The sequence below is a fragment of the Acipenser ruthenus genome, chromosome 2 (assembly GCF_902713425.1).
Source record: "Acipenser ruthenus chromosome 2, fAciRut3.2 maternal haplotype, whole genome shotgun sequence".
Classification (NCBI taxonomy): Eukaryota; Metazoa; Chordata; class Actinopteri; order Acipenseriformes; family Acipenseridae; genus Acipenser; species Acipenser ruthenus.
In genome coordinates this window covers 33003956-33024010 of record NC_081190.1, presented here as the reverse complement: position 1 = coordinate 33024010, position 20055 = coordinate 33003956, and the positions used below count along the sequence as shown (strand labels likewise).

At 35.8% G+C, this 20055-nt stretch overlaps 1 protein-coding gene across 2 annotated transcripts in view; it reads right to left on the bottom strand.

Annotated features, from left to right (window-relative positions):
• The window catches only part of LOC117972401 (galactose-1-phosphate uridylyltransferase-like), a 61195-nt gene that overhangs the window by 21829 nt on the left and 19311 nt on the right, over positions 1-20055 (bottom strand). For both annotated transcript variants that reach the window (XM_058994379.1, XM_058994371.1), the window contains one exon: positions 10846-10968. In XM_058994379.1, coding sequence (XP_058850362.1) covers positions 10846-10968 — 123 coding nt within the window. The remainder of the gene's footprint in view (positions 1-10845; positions 10969-20055) is intronic.

Below are 20055 nucleotides of genomic sequence, written 5' to 3'. Positions count from 1 at the left end.
TTTGTTTAACTTGCTCTTTTTGTTAAATTTTTTTGGTGGCCAAATGAGACAGGGTGCACTTGCGGTTCTTCAACACAACCTAAAAACTTCTTGTAAACCCAGTTTAAGAAAGCTGCACAGTATCAGTAGTCGCACAAGACCAACATTGAACACTGACAGAAACATTTAAATATACTCTTCCATATAGTATTATTAATTAGGTCATTTTAATTTTGAAGGAGGATTTCTCTCCATAAAAGAAAATTAAATGTAAACTTAAATTCCCAGAAAGGCACTACAAAATAGCATGACAAAAAGGTGAGACTTATTTTTTTATTTTTGAAGTAAACCAAGCCATAGAATAAATAAAGTAAGATATGGGTCAGAATACATTCTTATCACACAATAATATTGTTGGTTTTGAGCTGGTAATGCACTCATGGTGGCGCCACTTACTGCCCAAAACCAACTTCAGGTTTCAGTGGGGAATCTAAGCTTGTATGTCTGCAGCTAAAACTAAATTGTGCACATTTTCATTATAGTAACAAATCTGAAGCCAAAAATCAAGCATAGAAAGAAAGTCACAGATTTTGCAAATCTCATAAAAGTGGTTCTGAAAATACAGCTAAAAAATATGACATAGTTCGTAGATATGAGAATTTGTGCTAATGCATGTCTCATTACAATTGGACAACCAGTTCTATAGATGCAAAAAAAAAAAAAGTAAGTGACATACAGTAACTATAAATGCTCCTACTGTGCCCATTGGCAAGGAATTAAAGAAGACCCAATTCAAGACAAATAAAACATATTTATTGCTACCACTGGCAAGATGATCAGAGCATTTTCAGATCACATCTGCTCTATAAATGCGAAAATGAGAGTGGTTTAAAAAAGGTTTCTAATTTGAAAACGAGATGTGTGTATTCTGCAATGTCTCCCTTTTTTGTGGCATTATCATTTCGAGGAACTGCTCAGAAAAAAATAAATAAAATAAATGACCAACCAAGAGTGCTCATCATGAGTATTCGCTGTCAGTGTTCAATACTCCTTTTCCTGACATTTTACCATTAGAAGTGCTTGAGAAAATAAAAAAGAGTTCAGGCATTCGATATTAAAGATCCTCGAATGTCATCTATCAGTCTTTCCTGCTGCTAGACAAAACCGCTTGTAGCAATCTGTATTGGTGGGAGTGGGGGTGGGAGGGTGTTAGCTGTCACCTAAGAGCAATGCCAAGCTGTGCAAGCTACTAATTATTACACATCTGAAGACTTATGACATGCAATTAAAAGCATTAGCATATTATTTAAGTTAGTCTGCATTCTTTGATGAAATGAACTCAATCTGGCCATCTGGAAGGCCTCCAAATGAAACAGTTTCTTCAAACATGGGCAGTCTGACCAAATATCAACCTGCTTACAACACCCTAGATTTATGTATACATTTCAATCACCAACCGGAAAGAAAACAACCACTTTAAGCAGAAGATACATAAAAATGGGGGTGGTATGTAAACCAAAGAAACCGATGTTCTGAAATGGGAAAATCAAATACGCAAGTCATTTCTGAAAACAACATTAAAACAAACCTTCAAACAAGAAAGTATTGAGGGCATTTCTAGTTTAGGCTAAAAATTCAATATATGAAAGACAATGGATTAAAAATAACTGATTAAGTCGTGTTAGCCACTAAAATAGACACTTGTAAAAACGCTACCAGCAGGAAACCACTTAGTACAGGTTTTACTGTAAAAGTTCCTCCAGCAATGCTCACTCAAGAAAAACCTTCAACCTCCTCTGCCCTTTGAGCTGAACTACCGTATCTGAACAGTCTCTTAAAGAACTGCCTGAAAGATTTTATGTCAGGGTGTCAAAACTCCTAGGTCCATCTATACATTCAATCAGACTCAACCATCACCACCAGCAAACAATCTGGGCAGTTCCAAGCCACTGAGAAAGAACAGGACATCAGTGCAATCAATTGAAAAGCTGTTCCAGGTGAGACTTTCCACAGTAAACTACAGTATAAATAAACACCAGCATGGTGGTGGAGGCATGTACATGGCATAATAAGGGAGACAGCATAAAAAACAAACCAAGAAAAAGGTAGAAGAAAATGCAGAAATCCAACGCTTGTGGTACAGTACGCATTTTAAGTACAGTATGACTGTACACTGCCTTGCCTAAAGTCTTGAGACACTAGCTCATTAAAGCCACGCACTCCCCGTTTTTACTAAATATCTTGGTATCCCTGAATAGATAAAAGTCCCCTCTTTAGAAATAAGCAACATTTTAATTGTTAATATTTAGGAAAAGATTTTATAGCCAAGGTGCTACAAATGTGAAACCAGAACATCCTCATAATTGTACAGTACTAGAAAGGGATAGCTTATAACAGATCGAATTTCCTTATATATAATTTATTACACATTTAATATTGTTTGTATTGCTCAGCGAGGTAGAGTTTGAATGTAAGCACACATGTAAGAATATGCAAGAATGAATGCAATGAGGTGTGAATGAGGGTTCATGAGTGTAGGACTTCCGATCAACACAGGGCACCAGCTTTGAAATCTAATCAGACTTTACATTAATGGTGAATGGGGGGGGGGTCATTACCTGCATATATATATACATAGAGTGCTTAAAAACACCTTAACTGCGAGTATAAAGGGTCGCTTCAAATGTGATTTTATTTATTATTATATTTACTTAGCTCAGGAACTCAGTGTTATGCTTGGCAATCTTTAAAAACCTGCTGTCAACATACCCCCTAAATAAAGACATCACGATCGCATGCTAACCAGTTATAATGCAGATGTTAATCTTTGAAGCCAAAGTTAAGATTCCTGCCTGCAATCTGTACATTGTTCTGCCAAATGTTTTGCTCGCGTGAATGGCTCTATGAAAAAGGTTAGGTAATGATAAGGCAGGAACAACAGGTCATGAAGCAGAAATAAAGGGCTATGTTAAAGTGGAAGTAGCGGGGATATAGCGTTACACGTCCCCACGTGCTGCTACAACTGGTTAAATAACGAACCTCTAGTTTTTTAAAACTTTTTACACTTATAACTTTAAAGTCTGTTTAAAAGCTCTTTTCAAAATGTCCACTCTAGTGCGCTAATAGCGGAAGGATTATTGCCCACATTGTCAAACAGGTAACACAGCAATAACGATCCATAATGTGATACGAAACAGAAAAACTAGAGCACTTGTTATGTTTTTTTTTTCTTATTTTTATCGCTCTTCCTGCAGTGATTTAGAGGACAGATCTTAAACCCCAGTGCATTAGAGCGGCCATTTTGAAAAGAGCTTTGAAACAGACTTAAAGTTATGTGTGTAAAAAGTCTAGTTTGTTCCATTGAATAAAACAGTGAAACATGCACGCAAGCCACTGATAGTGAGACACCTGGCTTATTTGCACTAAACACTTGCAACCAATTTTTTTAGTACACTGAAGGATTGTTTTTGGTGTGTGCTTTTGTCCTGCACACATATTAGATGCAGTGTGCTTTTATTAACATTAATATCATCTTTGGATCGTATGGTTGCATAAGTTACTTCTCAAAATAAAGTGCTCAATTTCAATAAGAAAAAATAGGTTGGTTTGCTGTAACCGATCAACACATGTTTTTCTCCCCGCTCCAAATATATGCACTGTATATTACTTTTCTGTGTAATACGTGTACAGTTTATTGATGTTCAAGTACAGCATTTATTGTGAAAACAATTTCTAGAATCTATACAAAATTACTTTATTAAACATAGGGGAAAATATCATGTGCATTTGGGTGAGGAAATCGCAAAGCAAATCTGAACAGTTCGATCTGCTCCAACTATTAAAATAAGAGACACCCTACACATGACATATTCACTTATATTATACAACAGCCAGACTCTGCTCTCTCATTGTTTTCTATGGAGATCAGACATTCTGGTATTACTCAACAACAAATAAAGCGCGGCTGAGAGAGAACACTAATTAATGGTGCTTGCTCTAAAATCACTGCTTACTGATAAAAATGCTTCACATGGACACTTGAGCCCTTCTTTAAAAAAAGAAAACACTCTTTCAGTGAACTACAATGATGATTTCAGACAAACAAAAGTAAATGAACAAATGTATTCTGTTTTCCCTTCAATAAATCACATCTATTGATGCCAGGAGCTACAGGTAAACATAAAAAGTGTTTTGTTTTTTTAAACTTTCGAATTGAGCCGTACGTTTTATGCACAGGACGACATCTGTACACAGGACAAGACGTACTGGGATTTCTACAAACACTTAAACTAATTTCACGTACGTGAACTGTTATGTCTAAATAATGTGGAATCAACATGTGTTGAAAATATGTGATCGTCATTCACAAGGCAAAGCAAGTGGTCGTTGGAGGAGTAGGCAACTACTTTCTGTAAGTAGTATGCATTGTCTCTTAGTATTTTGTATAAGGACAACAGAAGGATAATCTAGAACATTTGTATCTGTTCTCATTTCAGTACTCCCCACTGAATAATTAGTAAAACAAACGCACAAAAACAATAGTTGCCCCATTAATATTGGCAACATCTGGCCGATCCTGGTAAGGTTATCTCATTATTTCGCAATGGCAGATTGCCTGCTGTATAAGCATGTCATTTTTTTTCTTTAAACTATCTAATTACTTATACTAGGAAAGACATCTCGTTCAAATTTATTTTCTTTATACTATTGTAAAATCCTTGTCAGATAGCCAAAACATTTTTTGTATGCGTGTTACCTAAAGTGGTCTAATGGATTTTCAATGACAGCACAGGGCAAAGAAAAACAAAGGGTGTCAAAGCTGGTACAGTTGCAGACAAAAGTATTGGCACACTACGCTTATTATGCCATAATTCAGGGTAACAGATTAAGGACAAGCATTTAGTAAACTTTAACCACATTTTAATAAAACAAAAAGCAAAATACACAATGTCTAGTAATTTTAACAAATAATCCATCATAAAACAACGTATTGAAATTTAAAGTATTCGTTCATAACAAAAATAGTGTCACCCCTGCTTTGGTATTTACTTTTATTATGGCTTTCAAAAGTTTATGACAATTCTTACCCATTATATTACATCTTGCTGGTGAAATGTGGGCCCATTCTGCCTTGCATATTTATTTCAGGTAAAACAGATTGGATACACATTGTCTGGCCACAGTTTTTTTTCAGATCAGTCAAAAGTATTTCTATCAGATTGAGATCTGGTGATTGCATAGGCCTTACCAAAACTTGTATCTTTGTTTTCTTCAAGAATTCCAGAGTTGACTTAGCCGTATGCTTTGGGTCGTTGTTGTGTTGGAAGACAAACTGTTTGCATATCACCCTACGAGCAGATGGTATCATTGTACTCTGTGGAATGTTTTGATACATGGCTGCATTCATTCGATCTTAAACCACATGAATGCCTAAAACACCCCCATATCATGATCAAATAACCTCCATGTTTAACTGGAAGTACAACTTCATTGAAGGCTTTCCCTTTTTTTCTCCAAACTATGGTCCATTTTTGGGAAAGAAAGTTATATTTTAGTCTCATTGGACCAGAGAATTTTGAATGCTTCAGATTCCTGTTCATATTTCTTGGCAAATTTTAGCAATGAGGTGCACAAAACAGGGTTTAAATTGTATTGACAGGTTGGATCTTTCCTCGTGATACTTGAGAGTCAATCTCAAATGTATTTTAAGAAGAAACCGTTTGAACAACCGCTCATTTCCTTGGTACATTAAGGGGTTAAAAGTGGTTCGCAGAGAGGTCTACGTGCATATGACTCTTCTGTGTTCAGGTGCCTTTGTACAGTTATTTTGTGTACTATTATGCCTGATGCTTCTAAATCATTATTTAAGTCACTGTTAATCTTGGATTTTCTTTAGCTGCTCAGACAATTCTCCTACATGCTATACCTATAATATTCTTTCAACGTCCACTTTCAAGCATTTCAGTTGAATTTTTTCTGTGGTAATAATTGTTTCTTAATTATTGCTCTGATTGTGAATTTTGGTATTCCATATTTCTTTGATACTGGTCTGTAGCCATTTCCTTTGTTGTAGTTTGCTACGAGTGCTTTTCTCAAACATGAATCCAACTTCTTTGTCTTGACCATCATCTGCTGTGTTGCCAAAACATTCTTCTTCAACATATGTTGGAAATAACTACGTTTCTTCTCTGGATATTTTATATTGCAGCTTAGTTACTGTGTATTGGTTTTTAATCAATTCGTAGATTTTTTTAATTAGTTATATTACATTTTGACAGACTTTTAATGTAAAGGTGCCAATACATTTGAAATTGCTTACGTGCCTTTTTCTTTTTTTTTTTAAATAAAGATTGTTTGTTAAACGACCAGAAATTTGGTATTTTGATTTCTGTCATATTAATTAGTGGGTAATGTTCACAAAATGCTTGTATTTAAGATGTTGTCTTGAATTATCTTATAGTAAGTGTAAGGTGCCAACACTTTTGTCTACGACTGTAAGCATTGATACAAAAGAAGTTTTACTGATCAGTCCCGGACTAAGACATTACCTTTGCCACGTGCCAGTTTAGCAACAGCAGCAAACATATTTAAGGGGACTTCATTTATGTTTAAAAATCCACACACTGTGCAAAACTCCATCCTAAAGATATATGTAGGTGAGATTAGATGTGCTCTTGTATTTTGCTATTTGCAAATTGTATGATTTTAAGAATACAAATACAGTAAAATATATGCTTTGGAGTATTTTTTCATCTCAAAAAGAGATTTAAAACGCAGCCAACATTTACTTAATTAAATTAGGCCAAAGCCATTAAAAACAACGGCTCTTACTTTGCATTAAACAGAACATTATTTTTGCTTTTAAATGGCTTGCAAAATGCCAGTGGGCTTTGTTTCTTAATTATAAGGTGGCTGTAACGCAGCTTTTTATATAAAATGAATAGACCCTGCTGTCTGCTATATTGTTAGACATTTGCAAAAGGTTGATGCCAAAAACACAATCAGCTTAGAAGTGTTTGCAGAAGAGAGACAATTTACAGCCAAGCTCCTGTAATGCAATTTAGAGCCAAGCTCCTGTTTGGTTTTTGTATAGTCCATCACTGGCTGGAACAGTAACTAGTCCCTACTTTAAACTAGTCGCGTGGATAAAATCAGTGTGCACTCAAGTGTTTACCTTCAGAGTTTAAATGCAGTCAGTTTGAATTCCAGTGACACCAGATAAGCTTAAATCCTCCCTGTACAAGTAGCTCTCCTTTGGGAGATGTTCAACTTCAGCACTCTCGTTAATATGGATTTTCTTAATATGGATGCCAATCGATTTCAAGTAATATCAGTTCAAATAATTCAGAAATCAGCTCCCTAGTACTGTAGTTCACTCAGCACAGAGTACTCATGCCACTGGGTACCTGTATATCAGATTTCTGAAATTTAGTCTTAAGGCACAAGCTCTTTCCTTCACTTCCTACTTACCAAATCTACTTTCATCAAAAGTACAAGATGGTAGAGGCTTGCGATTGGTTATCAGATTCTCATCTCCAGATAGTACTTACTTGCTTTGATTTGATTACAGGCTTACTTCCTTTGAGTTGCTGTATAGCGCCTTGAAATGCCTTTGGTGTGAGTGACGCTTTATAAATAAAATTTCATTTCATTTAATTCAACGTAAAACCACATTTGAATATACACAGTAAGCCATAGCTTAGGTTATAGCTGGTTCAAAACAGTTAAGATAGTGTACAGCCTCCTGGACAGTTAATAGTAGAACATTGTGAGAGGTTACATCAAAAATAGGATCTTCGCTACTGAAGTCTTGTGCACATATGGTACAGCTTTCAAACTTGTTGCCATGCAAAATCATTTTTACAATGTGCATGCCTTTTTAGAGTGAGGCAATTTACACACCCTTTTTAGCTGTACCATGTTTTGGCATGAGGAACACGCATGACATGTGTGGACTACGTCATATTCTCATGACAATATAGAGAGAATTTGGAGTTTTAAAACTCCATGTAAACCAAGCCAACGAGTCCTTGCCCTATTTCCTTCACTAATACCCATTCTGACCTGTGCTTCTGTTATCATGCATACAGATGCTGAGCAAATAGTAGTACTAAAATGAAACTTAGTTTAAAAAAAAAAAAACAGGAAGTGTTTTTCAATTTCCTCTTGTAAGATATTGGGAAGAACAAAGATGGTACAATAGTGTACATTTTGACATCATATATGGAATTTCTGCTTGAAACAAACAGTATACAAAACCTACATTCTTAATCAGATACACATTCCAAACAAATATATAATTATCAGCATAGGCTCAGGTTCCAATGTAAAAATTCTGCTCCTGAGGATCATCATTTCTATTGCAAGACAAAAAGCCTTGAAGGCAGCACCAGAGTGCACTGGCAGCAAGTCAGACCCATTCTCTCCCAGCAGCAGCTGCTTCAGGCAGTAATGAGCTCAACACTTTACTGATCGGGATTCAGGAGAACAAAAAGGGATAATAGTCTCTAAAACCAAAGGGCTGTCAGTGATGGTGTTATCAAGCGAAGGCTCTGACTGCAGCACCTACATAAATCAATACGTACCACTGGCAGGTGGCAGGATGAAAACACCATCCTCAAGGGTTTGTGAGTGAAAGAGACATGAATCAAATGCAAGCCATTACAGCCTTTCTCTGAGATAGCACTGCGGCTAGAAAGACAACCATTGATACATATTAACTATATTTTCAAATTTCAAAAAGCTGATTTTTCTTGAAAAAGGATTTTTTTATTTACTTATTTATTTTTAAAGTCAACTGCCATTACGTGAGACTTGATTTCTTGTTATCATTACTGCATGAAAAACTTGTCTCACCCCGAGGAACTCTATAGATCACAAGTTTTTACAAAGGAGGATACGGACAACATGCCCCACATGTCGACCTGTTCCTATCCAGTTTTAAATAACTTTAGCGTAACAGATGAATTAACATTGAATCTCTAATATCTAAGTGGTAACCATCCTAATTTACTATATAGAACAATGCTTTAGCAATAGCAGTCTTGATACAAAATATCAAGCTTTTATTATTTACCTGGCTTGCATTTCTAAGTGGCAATCATTATCTAATGTCAGAAACTAGGGTTACTTATAATAAATCCAAAGTAATGTGTGAAGGCAAATACAAATCAATATACTGAATACTGTAGACAATATGGAAACATATTGTACATATTTCTGCACACACTGCACAGCAACCCTTGTACATAAAACAACAACAAAAGTTTTGATTCTATTCCTTGCAAAGTACCAATAAAGTTAAAACCATTTTACTAAAAAAGCACCTTTCTGAATGGTTGCAAAAACCAAAGGCATTAAAAAAATTGCTTATAATAATGTATGTTTTTTTTTTTTAAATACAGCATCTTACCTTGCTGGGTTCTTTTTGAAATTTACAGCCAGGGTAAACTCAGTGCTCAGTATCACAACACTATACTTGCATAAACCCTTTTCCCACCCACCAGCATAGAATATATTGTACAAAAAAATAATATTATGTGGCAGTGGGGACCTTAAGAAGAAATGTGTGTAATCTGAGTTTGTTTTAATAAGAATTGACTATACTTGGTTCAGGTGTTTGCAGTTGCTGAATACATTATTTCAACAGTGTTCATAACATCAGAAGTCTTGGAGGACATCTATATTCCACACTCCCGTTTCAATCATCTGCAGACAGTATATAGCACTGTACATTTGAAGTCCTCTTTTGTGTAACTGCAAATGGCATTGCACTAGTACATTGTTTTGCGTTCATTGTGGCGCTCTGATGCAGTAGTTCAACAATCGTTATGCACACAGACTGAGTCACTGGACCCCTGCATGAAACACCTTCACACATATTCTAAAATGCACTTTGCACATTATTATTATTATTATTATTATTATTATTATTATTATTATTATTAGCAGTAGTATTTATTTCTTAGCAGACGCCCTTATCCAGGGCGACTTACAATTGTTACAGATATCACATTATACATTATTCCACATTATACAGATATCACATTATTTTTTTACATACAATTACCCATTTATACATTTGGGCTTTTACTGGAGCAATCTAGGTAAAGTACCTTGCTCAAGGATACAGCAGCAGTGTCCCCACCTGGGATTGAACCAACGACCCCACACTGCTGCCCTGTTGCTGATGTGTAAAGGTCATGTTTGAAAGGCCACCTTCCTGAACTGATCTTATGTAAATCACACACACTGCCATGAGTTAGAAAGCAATGCAGTGAAATATCCATTTCAAAGTGTAAACTGTTGCAATTTCTATATTTTGTTTTTGAAGAGAGAACTTTTGGTTGTCTGCTTGTAAGTAAATATTTTCTTTTTTAGCTTCTTCTGAACTGACCACTGACATCTTTAAATCTTTCACTTTAAATAAAATGTTGCAATACTATTTATGGAAATAAGGAAGAACTTCTTTACATTAACTTCAAGTTGCAGGGCATGTGATTTTATATGTGATATGAAGCTAGAAAGAAACATTGAAGCAACGCAATTGGGAAACACACAGCACACTTCTTATAAAGGCAAGAATTGTTACAACAATTCAAGTATGTAATGCTTTACTGATAAATACCTAATGCAGAGCTATACAATGATGTGTTATTTTCATTTGTGCCATGAATGCAAACCAAAATGGGGAGTTTATGAGATGAAGAAACATGTGCAACAAATGGTTTGGCATTAAAAATTATACATGTGATCCAATAATTACATTGCCATTCTACCTTTTAATTATGAAAAAGAAAGAAAATTATATATGAACAAGCACCACTGTCCCTTACAGCCTCCCACCAGTAGCCCTCAGAAAAGTACCTTTCTCTGGATCTCCTGCTTGGCATACTCCAGCAGCATTGGCACGCCTTTATCCCTGTAATATTCTCGTTGGCAGCGGTCCGCCAGTCTTGGCTCATTGGGAAGAAAATTACTGGCCCACACCTACAAAATAAAAAAAGTTTTTTTAGATTCAGTCCGGTAATGGATTATGGGTTCAGTTAGAGGTTTGAGGTTTGGCAGGGATGCAGGCCGCATCATTGTGCGGTCAAAAATAAAGACATGCACTATTTAATTTCTTCTTTCATTCATATGGTAATGTAACCCCTTAAAACAAATAATTATATATCCTTGTCTGACTGCAAGGATTTGGCATATATGTATATAAATACAGATTGTGTGCGACTTAGTTTGTACTATTGCCCGCTAAACTGCTCTGTGGTTCCTAGGCACATGCAAGTCAGCAGTAGACCGTGAAGTTAATGAGAAGCAGTCCTATTAACCCTTTCAGTGACGAGCCCCTGTAATTTTATATAGCGTCTTCCAATGTACCAATCACAATAGACCTCAGTATGATTTATGTTGATACAAACAAGTAAGTCAGCAACATACATAGCCTCATTCAAAATTACAGCTATTAGTATGATGAAAATAAATAGTATAGAATTAAATTAAATGTTTTACCACAATCTGATAAGCAATTCACAAGACTAATGCAAGAATGTACGTGTGACATACAGATGGACAGGCAGACAGACAAGCCCCTATATAGAATCTGATATTCTCATTAACGTATGTTAAATAGCGTTAATGCCAAGTTTCATGACGATTGGGTAAGCTGTTCTCCAGATATATGCACAAATGTAAGTGTGACAAAGATGAACCAATGTACAATAGATCTCCCCTCCTTTCTAAGGATGATTTATTGTCTATAGCAGTGGTTCCCAAGCCTGGTCCAGGGGACCCCCTGTAGCCGCAGGTTTTCATTCCAACTGAGATCTCAGTTACTTAACTAGACCCTTAATTGAACTGATAATTGACTAAATTAGATCTTTTTCATTGTTTTCAGTTCTTAAACAGTTGCAGATTTCAAGTTAGCTATAACATTTGATAAGTAACTTGAACTCTGCAACTGTCTGAGAGTTGACAATTAAAAAGGTCTAATTAATCAAATGATCAGTTCAATTAAAGGTCTAGTTAAGTAATTGAGAGCTCAGTTGGAATAAAAACCAGCAGATACAGAGCGTCCCCGGGACCAGGGCTGGGAACCACTGGTCTATAGCAGGGGTGTTGAAGCAGAAAAATACAGTTGGTGCCACATTCTCTAGTCATTCATATAAATATGACTCTTTTAAATGCGTATCCTTACTATGTTGGCAAGCAAATCTGTTGTCTTTTGTTGCACAGTTTGCTCTACTATCACTTAACGCAATGAAAAAATAAAAAAATAAAAAATAAAAAAGGTTCCTCATTGACTCCAGCACTTTACAAAGATGTATTGGAGGCTAATTTCAATACATACCTCTGCTGTCTGTCACATGCCCTCTTCTCACTATTACTGATTGGTTAAACTGCAGAACAGTTCTTGCATTGGCTCATGCACTTGCCTTCCTGACTAAAGTGCAGTGAAATGGGCAAACAGGGGAGATACACCACACGTGTACTTATACTAAACATTTAGCCACTAAACACAGGCATTAGACTTGAAATTCATTCATTACATTATTAATTTTCTTTGTTGTTGCTGGCCAAGTTTATTTTAGCACATTTGGGGAAAACAGTTTCATCAATGCAGAGCTTTGTTACACAACGGTTTGTACTCTACTCTACGGTGTGTCACGATAAATCATGTACCACACTTGATAGTACACTTGAACAAAACAATCATTTAAAAATACTTTTTAAAGACTGTTTACCGTAAACCCTCCAATGAAATTCAAATCCCCATTTCCAAAAATACTAAAAAGAAATAAATAACATTTGATAATTGCTGTAAGCTTTTAGCGCCAAACACGTAATGTAATAAAAGAGTGAATCGCTGGCAGACATATAGGGATAAACCTCAAATTTTTGCCTGTAGCAGTAAGCCACATAATTATATATTTTTTCAATATATTGAGTCTTATATTTGCTTTCACTACAATTTTATACATTTACAACTTATAGAAAGTCTCATTTTTTGACAAAATAAAAGACTATGATTACACTAAAAAGGCAACTTTTTACATTAAATTATCAGGACCTTTTTTATGAATATAGTTCTTATAGAACTCCACAAATTGTTGAAAGTGTCAGACAGAGACGGGGAGACAAGTTCATACTGTTTGGGCTTGCCCCCCACAAAGGTTCTGATTAAAAAAATAATAATAATAAATCATGAGATCTTGCTGGATGTCACAGTTAAGACAAATATTTGGTCTCTTTGGACAACCTCTGAAAACCTAACCCACATGCTGCACTACAACATTTTATACTATTGATATTTTCTGATAGTGTGCGGTAAGACACAGCTTACCCACGTGCGGTACATGTGAGACACAAGGCCATATGCGGTCTTGCCCATCATGACTGAAACTAACTTGCAAAACAGCGATTCTGCTTTAGAAATTACATAATGTCAGAGGTTTCAGTTTGTATAACAAATGAACCAGTCAGGTTAGAAAAGGCCCGCAAAAGTATGTACTATATATGGCAGGGGTTTTATTTGTTTTGTCCAACCTCTGTATTTCTGCATCAGTACCTAGAAGCGGTGTACTGAGAAAAATAAAACAATCACTGAAGTTTATTAGTAAAATAAGCCCTGCTTTAAAATGTGGTTATCATAATAGTAATTTACTGTTTTGGAAATATGTTATGCAGAAGTCCCATGGGTATATTCATGTTGCTGCATGTTTTACTGTCGCGTAATACCACCTACCAGCAGGTGTTTACCAAGCAAACACTAGTTGCAATGTGAAATGATTAACAAATATTTACATGATTTAGTATTATGCACGCCCATTTGTGAAGATAATGATTGAGAAATATAATCATTAGCATAAACTAAAGGCCAAGTGTAGATTATTTAACCAATATAATTCTATGAAATTGGAAATAATCACAAACTATTCTGAAAAGTGCTGAACACCAGAAGCAGACAATCACAGAGGGGGGCAGAGAACATTTCCTTGAGGTGCTATCTAGTTGACAGCAGCTTGATGTAAACATGTTATTATTTTAATAATCTACAATGAAGGATTATGTGTCTGCCATTTAACTATATGAATTCATCTGATGTGTCCCCTCCAGGGGTGATATATTGGCCCACTTATTAAAGTGATGCTGTAGACTGTAGGGTTTAAAACACATTGCTTTCCCTAGCTTGCCACTTTGTTGTACGCATTCATAAATCTGTTCTTGCCCTTTTGAACCTTTGCCGGAGTGAGCAGGTACAAATCGGGAGCCAATTAAATGTTTCTGATTGAACATGTTTAATTCAGCCAGGTGATGTTTTGAATTCAGAAGACATTTTGGCAGGAAGACCTGATGCATAACCGACACTCAAAACTGACTTAGGAACAGAGATACGTTAATAAAAATAGCAAAACAAATCGAAAAAGAATACGTACAACAAAGCAGGAAGCTAAGGAAGGTTATGTGTCGTGTTAGACCCTAAAACCTGTTCAGAAACACTTTTTAAGTGACACAAACACAGTGGAAAGTCGTCTGCAATTGACTTTTAAGGTGTTTGCATTGTGATTTGCAATGGTTTCGATTAATAAATAAGACTCCAAAGGAATTCAATAAATATGTGTCAAACAAAAGAATAAAAGTGAGTAAACTCCTCTACACACCAGACACGATGAGACAAGTGAATGTGTCATACGACACACCGCACCACGACAAAAACAAATAAAACATGTATTTTTTATACGAGCCGTTCACACTGCCTGCGATGCGATGGGTGTCATTGAAGCGACACGAAAAAAATAGGATTGGTGTCTATTTTTGCATTTTTGTCGCGTGGCAGCTAGGGTACTGACCAATGAGGGACAGTTTCCCTTGCGCGCCTTCAGTAAACAACAGCAGAAGAAAAGATCATTCTTGAAGTATCAAAATACCTGCAGCTGTACAATAAAGGACACACAAATGATAAAGAGGCAATGAGAACAGAGAACATCTGGCAGTGCATTTCCAGGGAACTGGATATATATGATTTGTTTACCTTTACTGAAATAAGTATTCTGAAAAGCTATTATGTACTCTACATTTTTATTAGCTGTATAACAGGACTATCATACATGTGATTTTTTCCAGCCGATGATACAATAACATCGTGCACGCCTGTCTCCACTGGTGTGAAAGGTAGTGTCACAGCGAAAGTACCATTTTATCGCAGGACAAATTGCATCACGTCCGGTGTGTGGAGACCTTAACTGTTGTAAAGGTTGGATAATAATGACATTTCCAACTATCGATAATTGTCTAAAAAATGATTGCTACCATTAATTGCAACCTGTTCTCTGTTTTTCTACATTTTGCTTATTGGCTTTTTAAAATAAAGTCGTATCACTGTTTTCTCAACCACCGCTTTTTATGGATAACACGTCTGTCTACAGGAGACAGAAGAATGAGACATCTCTTAGTAGCAGTGACATTGATCCTTTATAGCTTCAGATGACTAAGATACACGATTACTGCTGATAATATGATTACCATTAAGCATTTTTCAGTACAATAAATAATCAAGACTAAACTAATTGTTAATAATTTCACAATCATGTGCTGCTCCAACACTAGATGAGGTCTAAATAGACAGTTTGTATGTTCAGTATGGTTCTTGTATAGTGGTATTTTACAGGTTTTATTGTATTTTTCTGTATAATGGTTATTGACCGGTTTTCAGAAACCAATTTCCACATAAGGCACATTAATGGACTACCCTACTTAAATTGTCAACCCATATAGACATGCTATGTGACAGAATATATAAGGAAAGCACCCTTTTAGATGTACCTTCTTTCAGTCACAGGAATAAAAAGGAATTTCCAGACTGATAGAAAGGCTATTAAACTGAACTCTGCATGACGACTGTGCCATTGAGCTGGGAGGTAAAGCGATATTGGGGATCAGACAGCTTGTTTTCTCCTTCTGTTTACATGTGGGCTCATATCTAAACTAAATTAAATGACTTGAGATGTGACAGGTAACATTAAAGGCATACAGATTGGTTCACACTCATTCAACAGACAAGGAAACTGCTATTTCACACATCCTGGGTGTCTGGCAGTGCCTTGCTCAGGGGAAATAACAATGCTCCAGGGAAATGAGGCCTTGGTACTTGTTATTATTTTTGCCAGTATGAAGATGAAAAAAAAAATTAAGTTAGGAACGAGCGGAATACAGAAATAATTTAAATGGAGATTGAAGGGGAGCAACAGTACAATAGTCTTATTTCATGGACGTCTAGTCTTTGAAAACTCACCACATTTTACAAAGCTGACAAACTTAGCTTTACGCAAGGGTATGAAGCCCCAAACTACAGCAGGGCTTCTAGATCTTTGGCAAAACATTAATGTTTACCACCAAACGTACCATCAAAGAAGAAAGTAGTACAATCTTCCATAGGAGAAGTAATGGGACCATGACTTAGGACATCATAGTATAAACATAAAGAACTGGATATGGTTAAAACTCATTATGTTAGGGTCGTAACATATCACCCCTGTTCTAGCTTCATTGTTGCCTAAGAGCAAGACCTAAAAATGTTGATAAGGCTTTAAAAGCCCTTTCCCCATGTACCTGTCTATTTCTTTCTCCTACTGTCCCTGGCTGCAGTTTCAGTTCTTTGGATGAAAGTCTGCTGCAGCTGCCTAGGGTCAAAATGTAAACAAAGCGCGCTTTGGGAAGATGTGTCCTGAAGGCTCTATATAAATCAAATGCTGTTGTTGTAGTTGCAAATTTCTTTTTAAACACAACTGGGATTGTAATTTCACATATGTTTAGGTACAGTATGTATGTATCTTTGCAGATAATTTAATTTAACCTTTTTAATCACAATTGTGTTTCAAATTAATTGATACATGTTAACTACATTATAAACGTAACTATAAATCAATTTATGGTCAAATGTCAATATGGTGTTGTTGATAAAATTCTGGTTTCAGGGTATAATTTAGGCACCCATTGCAGAGCAGTCTGAACAAGTCCAGCTTTTCGTGTGTGCTTAATTAGACAAACCACACTCTGTGTACAATTAAGGCTCACAGGAAAAACTTAAATGGCTTTAACAATGGGAGTCTTAAATTGTTCCCTGGGTTTAAACATCTTGTGGTATTAAAATATAATTTATCAAGGTCTATACAGCAAAATGAATTTGCACCAATTATCTTTTAAACTAATGTCACACAACTCAGGTGGTTAATTTAAGGATCCAAGAGTGAGATTCATTTGTCTGTTCTTAATCTTGAAACATTAATATCTTTATTTTCCTATTATTGATCAAAATTAAAATAAAGTTTTTTGTTTGCATAGAGAACAAACCTACTATTTACAACAGCTGACAGATCTTTTAAATAAAAAGGGGGGGGGGTGGGGTGAATTTTCCAAAATGAAGACAGCCAGGACAGCAGAGACTGTTCACCATGACTCAACCATCCCTGCCCGAGCTCCATATGCGTTGGTCCCATCCGTATGCGGACCTATGGCAAGCCAGGAATGATCTAACCCTTGAAAATTCACTTTTTTGCCGGTGTCAAGCCTACCATAAGAATATTATGATGCATCCTTGACAGATTAAGTGAACAGTTATTACTTAAAAGAAATAAACAAGGGTCTGCTTTAATCTGTGAACCAATTCAATCACTGTGCATTACTTTATCAAGGATTCAGCAGTGCATACATGTACTGATCTTACTTGTAAGTTGTGTTACACATTAACTTTATTTGAAATATTGTTGCAAAACTGAATTCATGTAAGCAGATATTGTTGAGTTTTGGGAATATTTTTAAGGCTGGTTACATGCGTTAAGGATGAACTATTTCCTGTCTGCGTACAATATGATTTTTATAGATTTGGGGAATGTTTTTTATCTTCTTATTCATTGCTGCAGGTTTACTAGCCAAGTGCTTGAGATGAAGCTGCTGAGTAAATCATTTAAGGAATTTCATGTCTTCTAATGAAAGCTGTGCTTATCAGACACATGTTTATATTTTGGATTCAACTGGAAAACAAAAATCGCAATTCTGGGCTTTTTTTTTTTTGCACAAAGAGAAAATGTGTAGTATTTTTTATACAAGCTGTAAATTCTTGTAAAAATAGATTTTAGATACTAAAAAGACTGTTACAGTACTTTATAAGCCCATGGTGATAGGAATTGCAGTGAGGGATAATAATGTGCTATAGATGATATTTTAGCTATACACTATTTTTGATATATTTGAATAGGTTACATACTGCAATGCAATTTATTGTAGATGAGGAAAACTTTATAAGAAACAGTGGGAAAGAATAGAAGCTTTTGAGACTGGTCTTTCTTTTTTGGCAATGACTGGTCTTTCAGTTTGGCAATGAAACAATGACTGGAGGTTTTTTAGGTGTAATCTTAATAGAGAATTGCACAATGTTAGCAACAACCAACTGACTTAACTTGTTCAACACTGCAGACCACTCCAGTGGTATATGAAATACATCTCCACTCAAAACTGCAGACCACTCTGGTGGTACAGATAGAGGACACTGAATGATTGCTCATGGTATACAGCTGTTATTCTCCGCAGGACGATGTCTCAGTAAATCACGAGCCGTGACAGGGGTGAGTGGTTTATGTTAGGACATCCTCCTAAGTGGGATAAGAAAAATGTATTTCACGCTAGATAAACCAATACTTGTGGTATTAAAAAAATAATCTCCACTCATAACAGCAGAAGCAGTAACTTTCTAATAAATATGTATGCCCATGTTTTTATTTTTCAGTATTCAGCAATGAATCTATTTAATAAATTATCCTAGGGTAGTTTTTCTATTAAGTTACTAGTGCTGAAAGGTTCATTTTGCTATTCAAGTCATGTACTCTAGCATTCAGTTTCCCTATTAATTGCTTCTTTATATTTTAGAGATGTCCGCTAATTGCTTGCATTTCCCTTTCAAAATTGTACCTGATGCAGTTACTACATTGCACTGAATGACAATACTTTTAAGTCTCCATGTCTAGTACAATAACCTTGAGAACCCAGATCACTTAAAAGTCCTCAGTGCATTTCCAGTTCCTACTACAATTGTAAGCCATTAGAAAATTCAGCATGGTTATAATTAACTTCTCCAACCTACAAACAAAGGGCTACTTACACAATTGATTGGTTTGTATTTCACGGTTTAAAGTTATGGAAAACCTGAATAACGGAGAATACCGGTTATAGCATCCTCTTTCATATACTATATCACTGTGCCACCCAGTAGTCATTTTTTATTATTTTTTTTTAAATTGCAACCATATTTAAAAACATGCTTTTAATGTCCCCATCTGTTCATTCCAGTAGTAATAACAAATGGCTGGTAGCATGGGCAGAACAACAACAAAAAATATCCTACAAGAATAATGCTCAGATAAATGTGTGATTTTCTTTTACTCAAAATAGTCCAACTGGGATGTACAAGTCATTTTCAGTCACTGCCTGTGTCCTATAGTGTCTAATACTGGGTTAAGCGGAGGCAAAAAAAAAGAAAGTGACTTAAGAAGTGTTAAGTCAGTCTGAACTTGTCAGCTAAATGGAGTTTGCCGTAGGGGTAGAACGACAACTAATTTGACAAAGTTGAACAGATGAGGTAAAAATACCAAAATATGTGGGCTTGTCACCTTTTTAAATGAATAAATCATGTATTTGATCATATCTGGTGCTCTATTGTCACACTTTGCTATTTGTGCACGGTATTTTAAAACTGCTTAATATGTCGTAAACTATTAATTTTCTAAAATGTATATATTAATGGACTGCAACCCAGGGGCATAGCAACGGCCCACCCAGTTAGCACACAGGCTATAGAGAAAATGTCACAGGCTTTAGCCAATCAAAGCAAAGTAGTCATTGTGATGCAATGTTTGGGTGGGATCTTTCTCTTACACAACGAATCATGTGCAAGCTGCGTTTGATTGACAGCTTGTGAGGCAGATGGCGTGGATCTGTTAAGTCCCAGACGTTTCCATATTCCAACTTTATTTAAAATGTGCAGTTTTTTTATTTTTTTTTTTATTTAGTAGTCGCCAATTATTTTGT